Source organism: Corapipo altera, unplaced genomic scaffold (assembly GCF_003945725.1).
Source record: "Corapipo altera isolate COAL_440 unplaced genomic scaffold, ASM394572v1 61249, whole genome shotgun sequence".
NCBI lineage: Eukaryota > Metazoa > Chordata > Aves > Passeriformes > Pipridae > Corapipo > Corapipo altera.
In genome coordinates, this window is record NW_020885138.1 from 67,356 (window position 1) to 83,512 (window position 16,157).

At 64.2% G+C, this 16,157-nt stretch overlaps 2 protein-coding genes across 5 annotated transcripts in view; both read left to right on the plus strand.

Annotated features, from left to right (window-relative positions):
- Positions 1-1,498: 1,498 nt before the first annotated feature.
- ANKRD13D (ankyrin repeat domain 13D) lies at positions 1,499-10,438 on the plus strand. Its single transcript, XM_027670113.1, has 15 exons — positions 1,499-1,636; positions 3,075-3,210; positions 3,293-3,417; positions 4,203-4,248; positions 4,341-4,484; positions 5,582-5,771; positions 5,943-6,009; positions 6,082-6,163; positions 6,870-6,931; positions 7,029-7,159; positions 7,713-7,870; positions 7,954-8,100; positions 8,632-8,795; positions 8,885-8,964; positions 9,639-10,438. The coding sequence occupies exons 1-15, from the start codon at positions 1,547-1,549 to the stop codon at positions 9,877-9,879; spliced, it is 1,863 nt and encodes a 620-aa protein (XP_027525914.1). The 5' UTR covers positions 1,499-1,546; the 3' UTR covers positions 9,880-10,438.
- A 1,053-nt stretch (positions 10,439-11,491) lies between these two features.
- Positions 11,492-16,157, plus strand: part of SSH3 (slingshot protein phosphatase 3) — a 6,982-nt gene continuing 2,316 nt past the window's right edge. The window contains exons 1-10 of one of the 4 annotated variants that reach the window (XM_027670119.1): positions 11,492-11,551; positions 12,454-12,491; positions 12,627-12,822; positions 13,559-13,677; positions 13,741-13,812; positions 13,926-13,991; positions 14,822-15,010; positions 15,479-15,572; positions 15,643-15,771; positions 15,845-15,891. In XM_027670119.1, coding sequence (XP_027525920.1) covers positions 11,501-11,551; positions 12,454-12,491; positions 12,627-12,822; positions 13,559-13,677; positions 13,741-13,812; positions 13,926-13,991; positions 14,822-15,010; positions 15,479-15,572; positions 15,643-15,771; positions 15,845-15,891 — 1,001 coding nt within the window. In that variant the 5' untranslated portion in view covers positions 11,492-11,500. Of the gene's footprint in view, positions 11,552-12,347; positions 12,492-12,626; positions 12,823-13,558; positions 13,678-13,740; positions 13,813-13,925; positions 13,992-14,821; positions 15,011-15,478; positions 15,573-15,642; positions 15,772-15,844; positions 15,892-16,157 lie in introns of those variants that run through there. The other 3 variants (XM_027670118.1, XM_027670120.1, XM_027670121.1) reach the window with 3 other exon arrangements.

The following is a 16,157-nucleotide window of genomic DNA, read 5'->3' on the forward strand; positions in this document are numbered from 1 at the left end:
TGTGTGTGTGTGTGTGTGTGTGTGTGTGTGTGTGTGTGTGTGTGTGTTTGCCGGGGGAACCCCTGTAAATACTGTCCCACAGGTCCCCTGTACCCCCCGGCTCTGCCTCTGCCCCTTCTGCCGCTCCCCAGGGCAAGGAGGGCACCCCCAGCCCACTGCCACCCCCCCTTCCCAGGGGAGAAGGGATCAGGTGGGACCCCCCCAAATCAGCCTCCTGATGGGCACAGGCGTCCCCTCCCTCCCCGGTTCTTGGCAGCATCTGTAAATATTGGTCTCTGGTCACTCTACTCCAGGGGCTGGGGGGGCACTGGGCATGGGGGGCACCGGGCATGGGGGGCACCGGGCAGAGGGGGGGCCACCGGGTGAGTGAGATTTTCATGAGCAGAGATGTGAGAATGCCAAAAAAAAAGAGTTTTTATAATAAAAACATAGAAAAACACCACCTGGCTTCTCCTCCCTGCGGGGGGTGGAGAGGTCACTGTGCCTGCTGAGGGTGTCACCGTGTCCCTGTCACCTCCCTGTCACAGGGCTGCCCCTGTGTCCCCCCATGGACACACTGGCACTCTGGGGACATCCCAGGGAGTCCCCAAGCCCTGCAGGGTGGGAGGTCCCGGGCCAGCGGGGGGTGCTGGGGATTGTGTTCCCCTTTGCTATGCTGTCACTGGGGGTGACTTTGGCTGTCCTCTTGTCACCGGGCAGTGCAGATGGCACCTCTCCTGCGCACACCCTGCCTGCGGGCTGTGCGTCGGGGCGCGGCAGGCGTGCAGGGCCGGTGCTCCAGCATTCCTGGGGATGGGATAGGATGGGATGGGGTGGGGTGGGATGGGATGGGATGGGGTGGGGTGGGGTGGGATGGGATGGGATGGGGTAAGCCCAGAGCCTGGTGCACAGTGGTCCTGAGCACTGTGTACCTACTGCAGGACTGATGTCACCACATAAAAGGGGTCAGAGAGCCCCCGGATGATGAGGTGGACTGGTCAGGGTGGGATGGGATAAGATAGGGTAAATGGGGTAAACCTGGATCTGAGTGCACAGTGGTCCCGAGCACCAGGTACCCACTACAGAGCTGATGTCACCACATGAAAGGGGGTAAGGATGAGGATGGGATGAGATGGGATGGGATGAGATATGCCCAGTACTGGGTGCGCAGTGGTCCTGAGCACTGTGTACCCACTGTGGGACTGATGTCATGACATTTTTAAAAGAGGTGAGGGAGCCCCGGGACGAGGATGAGCTGGGGTCCGCTGTCCCTCCGTGGTTGGTGCCGTTCCCGGTGCCGGTGCCCTGTGCCATCGCCCGTGCCGTTCCCAGCGCCCGTGCCCGCTGCCGGTGCCGTTCCCAGCGCCCATCCCCGTGCCCGGTGCCACCGCCTTTCCCTTCGCCGCTGCCGTCGCTCTCCCGGTGGCCGCTCCCGGTGCCCGGTGCGGCCCCGCCCCAGCCGCCGCTCTGCGCCGCCGCCGCCGCCGCCCCCGCGCAGCCATTGCGGGCAGGCCCCGCGCTGCGGCCCGTCCGTCCGCCCCGGCGGCCCCGGGGACATGGTGCCGGGATGGCCCGGCCCGCCGACACCTTCCCGCTGCACCGGCTCGTCTGGCACAACCGGCACCAGGCGCTGGACAGCGCCCTGCGCGCGGGGACGGTGGGAATGCCGCCGGGAGCGGCACCGGGAATGGCACAGGGAGAACGGGCACCCCCCTCCCCCACCCCCACCGCGCACCGGCACCGGGATGGGAGCGGGAGGGGAGGGGAGGGAGAGAGGGGGACCCGCCGCGCCGGAATGGGGGACTGGGAGCGCTGGGAATGTCGGGGGGGGGGACTAGGAGGACTGGGGGAATCTGGGAGCACTGGGGATGGGGGGCTGTACTGGGAGGACCGGCAGGACTGGGAGCACTGGGGAAACTGGGAGCATTGGGGGCGGGGGGGATGGGGGGGGGCTGGGGATCACTGGGAGAAAGGGGGAGCAGTGGGGGAGGGGGACTGGGAGGACTAGGGGGGACTGGGAGCACGGGTAGCAGACTGGAAGCACTAGGGGAGACTGGGGATACAGGCTGTTGGGAGGACTGGGAGCACCACGGGGACTGGAAGCACTGGGAGAAATTGGGAGCAGTGTGGGAGGGGGACTGGGAGGACTGGAGGGAGACTGGGAGCAGTAGGGAAGACTGGGGGCACAAGCCACTGGAAGGACTGGGAGCACTGGGAGGGGACTGGAAGCACTAGGGGAGACTGGGGGTACAAGCTATTGGGAGGACTGGAAGCACCGGGGGAGACTGGGAGGACTGGGAGCATTACAGGGGGACTGGAAGCACTAGGGGAGAGGGGGTACAGGGAACTGGGGGAACTGAGGGTATATGGGACTGGGAGCTCTGGGAGGACTTACCGGACTGGGAGAAACTAGAAGCACTGGGGGGGGTTGGTACTATAAGGACTGGGAGCACTGGAGGGAAACTGGGAGCACTAGGGAGGGCTGGGGGCATGGAACACTGGGAGGACTGGGACCACTTGGGAGGGGACTGGGAGCATTGCAGGGGGACTGGAAGCACTAGGGGAGACTGGGGGTACAGGGCATTGGAAGGACTGGGAGGGACTGGGAGCACTGGGGGGAGGCTGGGAGCACTGGGGGAGACTGTGAAGACTGGCAACATGGGGGACTGGCAGCACTGGGTGGGAGGGACCACTAAGAGCACGAGGGGAGACCAGGAAGACTGGGAGCGCTGGGGGGAAGGGGAGTACTGAGGGAGACTAGGACACAGGGGACTGGGAGCACTGGAAGAACTGGTGGCACTGGTAGGACTGGTGACAGTGGGATAATAGGGTACTGTAGCACCAGGGGTCAGGAAGCAACTGGGAGCACTGGGGTAACACCACTGGGATACAGGGAGACTTGGGGGGGGCTCTGTGACACTGGGAGAAGAGGGGCTGGGAAATGGAGGACACTGGGAGAAGAGGGGCTGGGAGCACTGGAGTTAGGGGGGAACTGGGAGCACTAGGCCTTTGGAGCATGGGGCATGCAGGGGGAGTATTGGGGGGCACTGGGTGGCACGGGGTGCCCAGGGGGCAGTGACCCGCCACCCTTTCAGCACGATGTGGAGCTGACGGACCCCCGTGGCCGGACGCCCCTGGAACTGGCCGTGTCCCTGGGCCACCTGGAGTCGGTGCGGGTGCTGCTGCGGCACAACGCCAACGTGGGCCGGGAGAACGCCAACGGATGGACAGGTACGGGGACACTGTGGCGCTGTGGGGATACGGGCACACTGCCACAGCAGCCCCCGGGTGACCCTGCCCTGTGCCCCCCAAGTGCTGCAGGAGGCCGTGAGCACGGGGGACCCCGAGATGGTGCAGCTGGTGCTTCAGTACCGTGACTACCAGCGGGCGACGCGGCGGCTCGCCGGCATCCCAGAGCTGCTCAGCAAGCTCCGGCGGGTACGGATCCCCTACAGCTGGTGGCCCACCACAGCCTCTGCACCCCCAAACCTCCCCAGGAACCCTCATTGATCCCGTTCTTTCCCTGGGGAACCCTACCCATGACCCCACTCTTCTAGGTTGCCCTTATCCCCACCCAGGACCCCAGTAAGGACACCTGTCCCTGCCCCACAGACTCCCCACTGCCCAGAAGGGACCTCCCAAGTCTTCCCAGAACTCCCCATTGACCCCACTCCTTCCCTGGAGATCCCCTTTTTGGCCTGCACCAATGACCCCACTCTGATCCCACCCGGGGCCTAAGTAGGGACCCCCATCCCTTCCCTCAGGACTCCCCACCTCCCCAGTGACCTCACCAGGGATCCCCCAAAGTCTTGCTAGAACTCCCTATTGACCCCACTCTTTCCCTGGGGACCCCCTGCTTATCCATCCCTGTGAATCTCCACCTATGACCCCATCCTCCCTGATCCCCATATCCCTACCTAGGACCCGAATAGGAACTCCAGTCCCTGCTCCCAGGACTCCCCACCTCCCCAGTAACCCCAGCAGGAACCTCCAGTTCTCCTCAGAACCCCCCACTGACCCCACTCTTTGCCTGGGGATCCTGTGTTTATCCTTTTTCCCTGGGGCCCCCTTGCTTATCCTTCCCCGGGGACCCTCACCCATGACTCCACTCTCCCAGATCCCCATATCTCCACCTATAGGGACCCCAATCCCTGCCCCCAGGACTCCCCAGTGGACCCCAGCAGGGAGCCCCCCAAGCTCATCATGCTCCTCATCCCTTCCAGGCATCCGACTTCTATGTGGAGATGAAGTGGGAGTTCACCAGCTGGGGTGAGCATGGCCGGGCTCTGCGAGGTGAGGGGCTGTGGGGTGTCCTGGGGAGCCCCCCGGGCGTGTCACTGAGGGGGTCCCCATGCCCGCAGTGCCGCTGGTGTCCAAGGTGTGTCCCAGTGACGTGTACCGCGTGTGGAAGCGCGGCGAGAGCCTGCGGGTGGACACCACCCTGCTGGGCTTCGAGCACATGACGTGGCAGCGCGGCCGCCGCAGCTACATCTTCAAGGGGGAAGGTCAGCTCCAACCCCCTGCTCCGGGACCCCCTGGGACCGTCCTATCACCCTGGGGATCCCCCACACCTCTGCACTATATGTACATCCCCATAAAGACCCCAGATCCCCTATAGGGCCCCCCTGGGACCCAAACACTCTCTAGTCACTGTGCCAGACCCCATGCACTATAGGTACACCCCTGTAAGGACCTATCTGGACCCCCTGGGGCACTGGATAAACCCTGGAACCCTCCAGTCTCTCTGGGGAGCCCCCAGAAACCCCTACACTAAAAGTACATCCCCATAAGGGCCTCTTGGGAACCTCCAGTCACCTGGGGAGCCCCCCAGACCCCCTACTCTATAAGTACACTCCTGTAAGTAACACAGATCCCCTGTAGGGACTCTGGGTATGCTGAGGGATCCTCCAGTTGCCCTCCAGACCCCCTGCACCATAAATACCACCATAAGGACCTCCCAGATTACCTATAGGAACCCCCTGGGATCCCAGATACACTCAGGGACCCTCCAGATGCCTCCCCAAGACCCCTGCATTATAAGTACTCCCTTTTAAGGACCCCAGATCCCCTATAGCGACCCCCTGAGACCCCAGTTCCTCCTTCCTGAGGGGACCACCTCAGGCCCTCCACACATAGCAGGGACCTCCGTCCCCTGCAGAGACCTCCAATTCCCACAGATCCCCTATAATGACTCCATGGGGACCCCATTTCCTTGTTCCTGAGGGGACCACTTCAGCCACTATCTGTACCAGGAAACCCCAATCCCCCCATATCCCCTACAGGTACCCCTTGGGCACTCCAATTCCTCTTTTCTGAGGGGACCATCTCAGCCCCTGCATATACCAGGGACTCCAGTCTCCTGCAGGGACCCCCAGTTCCCCCAGATTCCCTATAGTGACTCCATGGGGGCCCCATTTCCCTGTTTGTGAGGGGAACACCTCAACCCCTACATGTACCAGGAACCCCCAATTCCCTCTTCCTGAGGGAACCACCTCAGCCCCTACACACACCAGGGTTCCCCAATTCCCCCAAAACCCTCAGATCCCCATGCTGGGGGGTGCCACGGGGGGCTGTGTTCTGAGCCCCCCGGTGTCCCCCGCAGACGAGGGGGCCGTGGTGATGGAGGTGGACCACGACAAGCAGGTGGTGTACACGGAGACGCTGGCGCTGGCCCTGCACGAGCCCGACCTGCTGCTGGCGGCCATGCAGCCCACAGAGGAGCACGTGGCCGGCAGGCTCACCTCCCCCATCGTCTCCACGCATCTGGACACCCGGAATATTGCCTTCGAGAGGTGGGAAGGGCGAGGATGGCACCCTGGCTTGGCAGGGGCTGGTGACACTCAGCAGGAAGGGGCCGTTGCAGGGGGAAGCACGTGCGAAGGGGAAGGAAACGCTTGTGCAAGAAGAGGGTGAGCGGCTGTGGGGACCCCCCCGTGGGGACCTGACACCTTCTACCCTCCCAGGAACAAGTCTGGGATCTGGGGCTGGCGTTCGGAGAAGATGGAGGTGGTCAGCGGCTACGAGGCCAAGGTGGGCACGGAGAATGGTGGGGGACAGTGGGGCACCCTGGAGCGCAGGGGGCTGATGGTGTCACCCCCTCAGGTGTACAGTGCCAGTAATGTGGAGCTGGTCACCAAGACCAGGACAGAGCATCTCTCGGACCAGGACAAGTCACGCAGTAAAGGTGACAGCCCCGCCAGCCAGTCGGGGGCCTGTGTGCCGCAGGGACGTGCCCACTCCTGTGCAAAGCCCGCTCCCTTCCAGGGTGGGACGTGTGTCAAGTGTGGGACACTGGGTGTGGGACACTGGGTGTGGGACAGGTGTCCCCCAGGCGTGGGACAGTGTGTGGAGTGTGACACATGATAGGTGTGGGACACTGGGTGCTGGGTGTGGCAGTGTGACAGGTGTGGCTCACCTTGAGCATGGGGTGTCACCCATCAGGCACGAGGCAGTGTGTAGGATGTCACCCATCAGGTACAAGACACTGTAGGTGTGCAGTGTAACATGTCAGCCATGGGACAGCATGTGGGGTGTCACCAGTCAGGTGTGGGACACCTGGGGGATGGGGTGACATGTGACAGGTGTGGGACCCCATGAGCATGGGGTGTCACCCATCAGGCACAGGACAGTGTATAGGACACCAGGCGTGGGACACCATGGGTGCAGGGTGTCACCTGTCAGGAGCGGGACACTGTGGGTGTGGGGGGTGACATATCAGGTGTGGGACAGTCTGGGTGTGGAGTGTGATGTGCCAGGCGTGGGACACCGTGTGTGGTGTCACCCATCAGGTGTGGCACCCCATGCAGGGTGTGACTGGTGACAGCCTGGGCAGCCCTGGGGGTGCCCCCCCACTGCCCACACTGCACCCCTGCACCCCTCTCTCCTCCCAGGCTCCAAGACCCCCTTCCACTCCTTCCTGGGCATCGCACAGCAGCACAGCACCCACAACGGGGTGAGTGACTGGGCCAGGGGGGTTCCTGGGGAGACTGGGGGTCCCCAAAGGGGGCTGGTGGTCCTGGGGGCACTGAGCAGTGGTCGTGTCCCCACAGGCGCCCGTGCTGCAGGCTGCCAGCCCCACCAACCCCACGGCCATCACCCCTGAGGAGTACTTCGACCCCCACTTCGACCTCGAGACCCGCAACATCGGGCGCCCCATCGAGATGTCCAGCAAGGTCCAGAGGTGAGGCCACTGCCCTGGGGGGATGGGGATCATGGGGACATGACACCGGGTGTCAGGACCTATGGGGTGGTAGCAGGGTCCTGGGGTATGTGGCAGAGGGATGGTGGCACTGTCCCAGGGACCATGACCCCTGGGATGCTGACAGGGTCCCAGGGGCTGTGGTATGGAGTGTCAGGACCCATAATGGGGTCCTGGGGATGTGGCACTGGGTGTCAGGACCCACAGGGGTGGTGAAACAGTCCCAGGGGCTGTCACACTGGAGTGGTAACAAGGTCCCAGGGACATGGCAGTGGGTGTCAGGACCCCTGGGGGCAGTGACATGGACCCCTAGGATGTGGCACTTGGTGTTAGAAGCCATGACAGGGTCTCAGGGGAGGTGGCACTGGATGTCAGGACCCATGAGGGTGGTGACAGGGTCCCAGGGGCCGCGGCACCGGGTGTGTGTCCCCCCGGGAGCGGTGCCGCGGTCCCGGGGCAGTGTCCCCGGGGCGGTGCTGGTGAGCGGGGGCGGTGTCCCCGGCGGGTCCCCGTGCCCACGGCGGTGCCCGGGCAGGTTCAAGGCAACGCTGTGGCTGTGCGAGCAGCACCCGCTGTCGCTGGCGGAGCAGGTGACGCCCATCATCGACCTCATGGCCATCTCCAACGCCCACTTCGCCAAACTGCGCGACTTCATCACCCTCAAGCTGCCCCCTGGCTTCCCCGTCAAGATCGGTGAGGGCGGGGCTTAGTCGGGGTGGGCTTAATTATGGGCAGGGCTTAATTAGGGGCGGAGCCACTGACCCCTGTACCCGCAGAGATCCCCCTGTTCCACGTGCTCAATGCCCGCATCACCTTCAGCAACCTGTGTGGGTGTGACCAGCCGCTGGGCTCCGTGCGGATCTGTGCCCCCCAACAGCCCCCCGGCGCCCACCCCCCCGGCACCAACCCCCCTGGGCCCAGAGGTGAGGCTGGGGGAGCCAGGGTCGTCCTGGGGCTGGGGGTGGAGGGGCCGTGGGATCCCGGTGGACTCAGGGTGGGGTGGGGGTACAGGTGGTACAGAGTGCTCGGGGTAATGAAGTGAGTGTGCAGTGCTGTGGAGTGCCAGGGGACACTGTGGGATGATGTGGGGTGCCATGGGATGCCACAGGATGCCGGGGGGGGGGGTGTCACAGGCACTGTGGGATGCCACGGGGTGCCATGGGGTGCTGTGAGATGCTGTGGGGTGTCATGGGACACTGTGGGGTGCCATGGGGTGTTGTGGGGTGCTGCGGGATTCCACAGGGTGCTGTGCGGTGCCATGGGTGCAGGGTGCTGTGGGATACTATGGGGTTCCATGGGACCCCATGGGGTGCCATGGGATGCTGTGGGACACCATGGGATGTCGTGGGATGTGTGGGGTGCCATGGGATGTCATGGGCTTCCATGGGGAGCCGTGGGGTGCCATGGGGAGCCATGGGATACCCCAGGTGCTGACAGCCCCCTTGGCATGGCAGCCTGGCCGTTCCCATGCGAGGTGGAGGCGGGTGTGTTCGAGGTGCCTGCGGGGTACACGGTGCTGGGCGCGGGGCGCAGCGAGCCCCTGCGGGATGAGGACGATGACCTGCTGCAGTTCGCCATCCAGCAGAGCCTGCTGGATGCCGGCACCGAGACCGACCAGGTATGGCCACGCCCCCCTCACCACACCTGTTCACCTGGCCACACCCCCTCACTTGGCCACACCCCCTCACCTGCAGCCCGACCCCACAGGTGACCATCTGGGAGGCGCTGACCAACACCCGACCGGGCGCGGAGCCACCGCCCTACGACGAGGACCTGCAGCTGGAAAGGTGGGGGCTCCACCCATGGGGTGTGGGGTGCCATGCCCACCTCACCTGGTGTGAGGAAGGGGCCCAAATGTGTTAGAGTGGGGCAGGAGAGGGGCCATGGAGTGTGGTTTAGAGGGGCGGGGCTTCAAGGTGTGAAACTGGGGAGAGGAGGGGCCACATGGGTGTGGCCTAGAGGGGAGGGGTTTATGTGTGTCCAGTTGAGAAGAGGGGAGGGGGTGTGGCCATAGGGATGTGGCCTAAAGGGGAGGGGGTTAAAGGTGTCAGATTGGGTAGGGAAAGGGTTCTGAGGGTGTGGCTTAGGGGGTGAGCCCTAAAGGTATCAGGGTGGGGTAGAGGGGTGTGGCCTAAAGGGGCTTAAAAAGTTAGTGGGAGAGGGGCAGGGCCATGAGGTGTGGCTTAGAGGGACAGGGCTTAACAGTATCAAGGTTGGGGGGCCACAAAGAGGGGAGGAGCATCTTACTGTCCAAAGGGTGTGGCCATAGAGGATGGGGCTAGTGATGGGTGTGGGTGGAGCATGTGGGGGGTGTGTCTCTCCAGCCCATTTTGGCATTGTGAAGCAGGTTGTGGCCACCTGGGGTGGGTGGGGCACAGGTGTGTAAGAGGGGTGTGGCCTCCACAAAGGGGGTGTGGCCTCCACAAAGGGGACCCGGCCACGCCTGCTGTCCCCCTGTCAGGGCCCTGCAGGAGAGCATGCTGCTGCAGGCCAGGCCCAGCGCCGACCCCCCGGCCGCCGGGAGCCCCCCCGGTGCAGGTGGCGGGAGCCCCCCGGGCCCCCCCGGGTACAGCACCTTTGCAGAGCAGCTGCGCCTGGCCATGGCCCTCTCGGAGCGGGAGCAGGAGGAGCGGGAGCGACGGCGGCGTGAGGAGGATGAGGAGCTCCAGCGCATCCTGCGCCTCTCCCTCACCGAAAAGTAGTGCCGGGACACTCTGCACCAGGACAGGAATGTCCCGCATTGGGACAGGGATGTCCCATGTGGGGTAACACCATGCAGGGACACGGATGTCCCACGTGGGGACACACCCCTTGCAGGGACAGGGACACCCGACCCAGGGGACTCCTCAGTTTGGGCATAGCCCTGCCGGGGTGGCCCCCCCATGATGGGGACCCCCTGATGTGGGCACAGCCCCCACACGGGGGGATTTGATCCAGGGATCCTCCTACCCCCAGGACCCCCAGTCCAGGGCTCCTCTCCCGCCAGGCTCAAACCTCAGCCCAGGGACCCTCACCTGGGGACCCCCACCCCAGGAACACCCCAACTTCCAGGACTCCCTCCCCTGGGACCTCCCTCCTCTTTAATGTTGTACCTTGACCCCCTGGGGGGCAGGACGGCCCCGAGGGATGTGGGTGACCCCTATTTAAAGGTACTCCAGTGGGGGAGCTGCCAGGGGACCCCCAGGCCTCATCCCTTGGGGCAGTGGGGGAAGCAGGGGGGGGCCGAGTGTCTGTACATATACATATACATATACATATATATATATATATATACACAAATGTGTGTCTGTGCCTGTGGGGGTGATGGGTGGGGTGTCCCAGGGTGTGGAGGCTGGGAAAAAGGGTGGAGCCTGCAGGTAGGGTGGGGCTCAGGTGATGAGCCTCAGCCAGTAAGCGTATGGGTGGCACTGGTGGGGTGCTCCTCCCCTTCAACCTCCCCAAATCTGGCCCTCTACCCCCATTCCTAGCCCTGAAGTTGATTTATTTAATTTATATTTCCTGAGGAGACCCTCACCCAGGAAGAGGGGCTTGGCTGGGGACCCATGGGGTGACAGGGGGTTTGGGGGGGTGTCACATACTGGGGACCCTTGGGGGATTTCCACCCAATGAGACCTTGGGGGTGTCCCAAGTGCTGGGGACCCTCAGGACATTCACACCTGCTGGGGACCTGGGGGTGTCCCATTGGTTAGGGAACTGTGGTGGGGGTTCCCATCTGCTGGGGACCCTTAGGAGATTCCCACATGATGGGATCTGGGGTGGTGTGGATGCTGGGGACCCTTGTGGGGTTCCCACCTGCTGTGGACTTGAGGAGTCCCAGGTGCCAGGACCCTTGGGGGCTTCCCATTTTCTGGAGATCTGAGAGTGGGGTGGGTCACACCTTCTGGGGGCCTGGGTGGGGTCCCAAGTGCTGGGAACCCTCAGAGGGGTTCCACCCTCTGAGGACCTGGAGGGTCCCAGGTCCTGGGAAACTGGGTGGGTTCCTGCCTGCTGGCAACATGGGGGGTCCCATGTGCCGGGGAGCCTCGGGAGTTTCCCTCTTTCCCGGGGAGGCGGCCTCCCACGAGCTGGAATGTGAATCCTGAGTTGCCCAGGGGTAACGCGGATGGGGGGCCCGGCTAATCCCCGGGAAAGGCTGCCAGGGCAGCTCCGGGACACTGGAGATGTCCCGCTCTGAGCGAGGGCTCTCGGATGGTCCCGGGGGCAGTGTTGCCCGGAGGGGGCCGTGCCGTGCCCGGGGCCGTGCCCGCTCCCGCTCCCGTTCCCGTTCCCGTCCGGGCGGGGCGGCGGCGGCGCTTCCTGGTGCGGGGGGGCGGCGCGGAGGGCATGGCGCTGGTGACGGTGCGGCGGGCGGGGGGCTCCGCCGGGGGCCCCGCGGTGAGTGCGGCACCGGGATGGGGACTGAGCGGGGCATCCCGGCGGGGACGGGACGGGGGGTCCCGGAGCCCCGGGAGGTCCCGGTGCGGGGGTACGGGCTGGCACAGGGGATCCCGGTGCGGGGATATGAGGACTCCCGGGGGAAAATGGGCTGTCCCAGAGCCCCGGGGGATCCCAGTGCGGGGCTACGGGATGGGCCTGGGGGTCTCAGAGCTCCTGCGGGTCCCGGTGCCCTGGGGGGGGGTTAAGTTGGTTCGGGGTGTCCCGGTGCGGGGGGTACAGGATGTTCCCGGGAGTCCCGGTGCCTCGGAGGTCCCGATAGCCTGTTCCGGGGGATCCCAGCGCGAAGGGGGTGGGGGCGGAAATCTCCAGTCGCTCCCAGTGCAAGGTTATCCCGGCCGTTCCTGGTGGAACTTTACTACGAGTTTGCTGGAAGTTTACCCAGTTGCCCTCAGTGCACGTTGGTGTCTCCGCTGCTCCCGTAGTTAAGGGGGGAAGATCGGGGGGTGGATGGGGGGTTGTCTCCAGTTGCTTCCACTTTCCTCAGTCCTCCCAGTCCCTTTGCTGTCCCAGTGGCTCCCAGTGCCCCCCCCTCCAGTAACCATTGGGCCTTTTCTGGGCGCTCATCCCAGGCTCCCCATTCCAGGCCTGGGGGGCACGAAGGCAGTACCCCATCTGCTATTCCGAGGGGAAGTCCCCAGGAATCCACCTCCCCAGTGGGACCCTCCAGGGGTCCCCCAGGCCCCCACACCCCCCTCAGGGACTCATGCTATTGGGGGTGGTGGTTGGCAGGGGGTCACTGGACTGTGGTGTCCATGCTGGGGGGGATTGTGTGGGATGCCCAGGCATGGTCTGTGCCCTGGGGTCACGCTCCCCCCAGGAATTGCCCCCACAATTTGCAGGAGGAAGATGCTCCCAGACGCGGCAAACTGCAGCGGCGGTGAGAGGGGCCTCGGGACCCCCGGGATGGGGGGCACTGGGATGGGGGGGTACAGCTGCCCCCTCCCCAGCTCTGTCTCCCTCGAAGGAGTGCTCTGGGGGTGTCCTGGCTGCTCAGGACCCTCCTGCCCCCCAGGCAGAGCTTTGTCATGGTCAAGGGGGCTGCGCTGCTGCTGCCTGCAGAGGAGCCCCCCCAGGACGAGCCTCCCCCGGCTGAGACCCCCCTGGATGAGTCTCCCGAAGATGAGCCCCCTGGCCAGGCCCCGGGGCAGCAGGAGAAGCACCTACACCTCATGATGCAGTTGCTGCGCCCCCAGGATGCCATCCGGCTGGTAGGGCATGGATCCCTCTGGAACATGGGGATGGGATGGGATGAGATAGAGATGAGATGGGGACAGTGACAGAAAGGGATAGAGTGGGAATGGAAATAGAATGGGGATGGACAGAATTTGACATGGGATGGGGACAGGATGGGACAGGATGGGTATGGGGATATGGCATGAAGACAGAATGAGGATAGGGATGGGGATAGGGACAGAGATGGGAATTGAATGGGATGAGACAGTATGGGGACACAGTTGAGGATGGGATGGGACAAGATAGGGAGTAGGATGAGGATGGGGGCAGGATGGGAATGGGGACATGGTTGAGGATGGGATGGGACAAGATAGGGAGCGGGATGAGGATTGGGGCAGGATGGGAATGGGATATGGATGGGGACAGGATGGAGATGAGATGAGGATGGGGATGGGATGGAACAAGAAATGGGACAGGGAAGGGGATAGGATAAGACAGGACAGAATTGGGATGAGATTGAATGGGGGTGGGATACTGACAGGAACAGAATGGGATGGGGTGGATGGGGATGTGGTAGGATGATGTCAAGATGAGTAAGGAACAGGACAGGACAGGATGAGAAGAGGGATGGAATGGATGGGGATGGGGTAAGGATGGGATACGGCCCAGCCTGGCCCCTCGGTGTGTTTGATGCTCCTCCCAGGTCCCTGGGAGCACTGGGGGGCTCTGGGGAGGGGCAGATCCCTCTGCCAACACCCCCTACACCCTCAGGCGGTGCGGCTGGAGTCGGCGCGGCCACGGCGCGTGCGGTACCTGCTGGTGGTGCGGCCGGAGGAGGCGGGAGCCGAGGGCCAGACGGCGCTGCTGGGAGTGGATTTCGCCCACGAGGGGTGAGCGGGCTGCGGGGGGGGCACGGGGGGGCGGCCACACCCCCTGACCTGTGCCCGCCCCAGGGCCGCCCGCTGCACCCTGGGCATGGTGCTGCCCCTCTGGAGCGATACCCAGGTGTTCCTCGATGGCGATGGGTAAGGGGGGGCTGGGATTCTGGGAATGGGGAGGGGCTTAAGGGGGCAGGGCCCGTGTGAGGGGTGGGCCTGGGGTGCCCACCCCAACCCACGTGTGTCCCCGCGGTGTCCAGGGGGTTCAGCGTGACGTCGGGGGGACAGACCCGCATCTTCAAGCCCATCTCGGTGCAGACCATGTGGTGAGCGAGGCCCAGGTGTGACCGAGGGCATGGGGGGTGTGGGCACCACCTCGGATGTGGGGGACATGGGCATTGCCATGGGCATGGTGGATGTGGGCACTGCTGTGGGTGTGAGGGGTGTGGGCACTGCCCTGGACATGGGGGATGGGGGTAACACGATGGGCATGAGGGATTTGGGCATTGCTGTGGGCACAGGGAATGTGTCACCATCCCAGGCAAGGGGGATGTGGGCACCACTGTGGGCAAGGGGGATGTGGGTAACAGGATGGGCACAAGGGATGTGGGCACCACTGTGGGCACAACCATGGGCACAGGGAATGTGTCACCATCCAAGAGAAGGTGGATGTGGGCACCACCTGGGACACGGGGGATGTGGGCACCACCCTGGACATGGGCAAAGGGGGTGGGGACACCACCATGGCATGGGGGATCTGAGCACCACAACAGACATGGGGGATGTGGGCACTGCCAAGGGCACAGGGGATAGGGGCACCATCATGGACACAGGATATGGGAACTGCTGGAGGCATGGGGGACATGGGCACTGCTTGGAAACAGGGAACGTGGGTGTCAGCATAGGCACAGGGGATGTGGGTACCACCATGGGCACAGCCAGGACATGGACCTACCGGCACCACCATGGGCATCTGGGCACAGTCATGGGAACAGGGTTGGGGTAGGGTTTGGGCACGGCTGGGAGAGGGATAGTGGCACCCACATGCTGGGGACGGCCAACACAGGGGACACAGGTGTTGGGGTGGTGGCAGACTGGTGTCAGGTGGTGTCAGGGTGGTGGTGGCAGAGCAGGGGTGGCAGGTGGTGTGCGGCAGGGCCATGCTGCAGGAGCTGCACCGCGCCTGCGAGGACGCTGCCCGTGGTGGGCACATCCCGGGGGGCCCCACGCTGGCCTGGGCCCACGACTATGCAGCAGCGTTGAGCTCAGAGCAGAGCTGCCTCAACGAGTGGCTGGCTATGGCTGACCTCGAGTCCGTGCGCCCTGCATCGCCCCCGCCCCTGCGGTAAGAGCCGCCCCTTGCCCCGCCCCTGCCCTGCCCTACAGCCTGGGTAGGGCTGGGGCTTGTGGTATAAGGGTGGGGCATTGGGTGGGGCTGTGAGGGCGGGGCTTGTGCTAAGGTGTGGGGTCTGCATTCAGTGTGTGGCTTATGGGACAGGGTTTGTCTGGATGGGGTGGGGCTTAAAGGAATGGGGAGGGGTTTAAAGGAAATAGGGTAGGGCTTAAAGAAATAAGTGGGGCTTACAGGAAATGGGGTGGGGCTTGAAGGAATGGGGTGGGGCTTAAAAAAAATGGGTAGAGCTTCCAGTCTTTAAGTTTCCAGCTTAAAGAAAATGGGTAATGGAGAGGTAGGGCTTGCATTTAGGGGAAGGACCTGAGCACGAGGAGGCGGGGTCTGTGCAGGGCCTGGTCTGGGTGGGGCGGGTGGATGGTGGCGGCAGTGACACCCGTGACGAGGTGATGTGGGAGCCAGGCCAGCTGCGACAGAGCTGTCAGAGCAGGCGGTGCGGGCACTGCTGCGGGACGTGATGGCCACTGCTGACCTGGAGAACGTCACCTCCAAGGAGGTGGGTGGCAGCAGGTGGGGAGGACAGGGAGGGCCAGGCACGGCCATCCCTCACCCCTGGTGGTGTGCAGGTGCGGGAGGAGCTGGAGCGGCGCACAGGGCACAGCCTGGCCCAGCACAAGGACTTCATTGACAACGAGATGCTTCTGGTGCTGGCACAGATGGACCGGCCCTCACGCATCTTCCCACACCTCTACCTGGTGGGCAGTGGGGTGGGAAGGGTGGGCAGGGTGGGCAGGGGTGTCCCCACCCCTCACCGCTGTCACCGCACAGGGTTCCGAGTGGAACGCGGCCAACCTGGAGGAGCTGCAGCAGAACAAGTGAGTGTGGGATGGCACGGGGGCATCTGGGGTCATGGTGGGGTGGTCATGGGGTCATCTGGGGTGCCACTGGTGTGGCATGGGGTCTTTGTGGACATGGGGGCATCTGGGGTGTCATGGGTGGGTATGGGGTCATCTAGGGTGGCACAGCAGGGTAGACATGAGGGCATGGGACCTGGGGTGGCATGCTGGGGTGGGCATGAGTTCATCTGATGTGACATGGTGAGGTGGCACAGGGTCATCATGGTGTCATGGTGGGGTGGGTA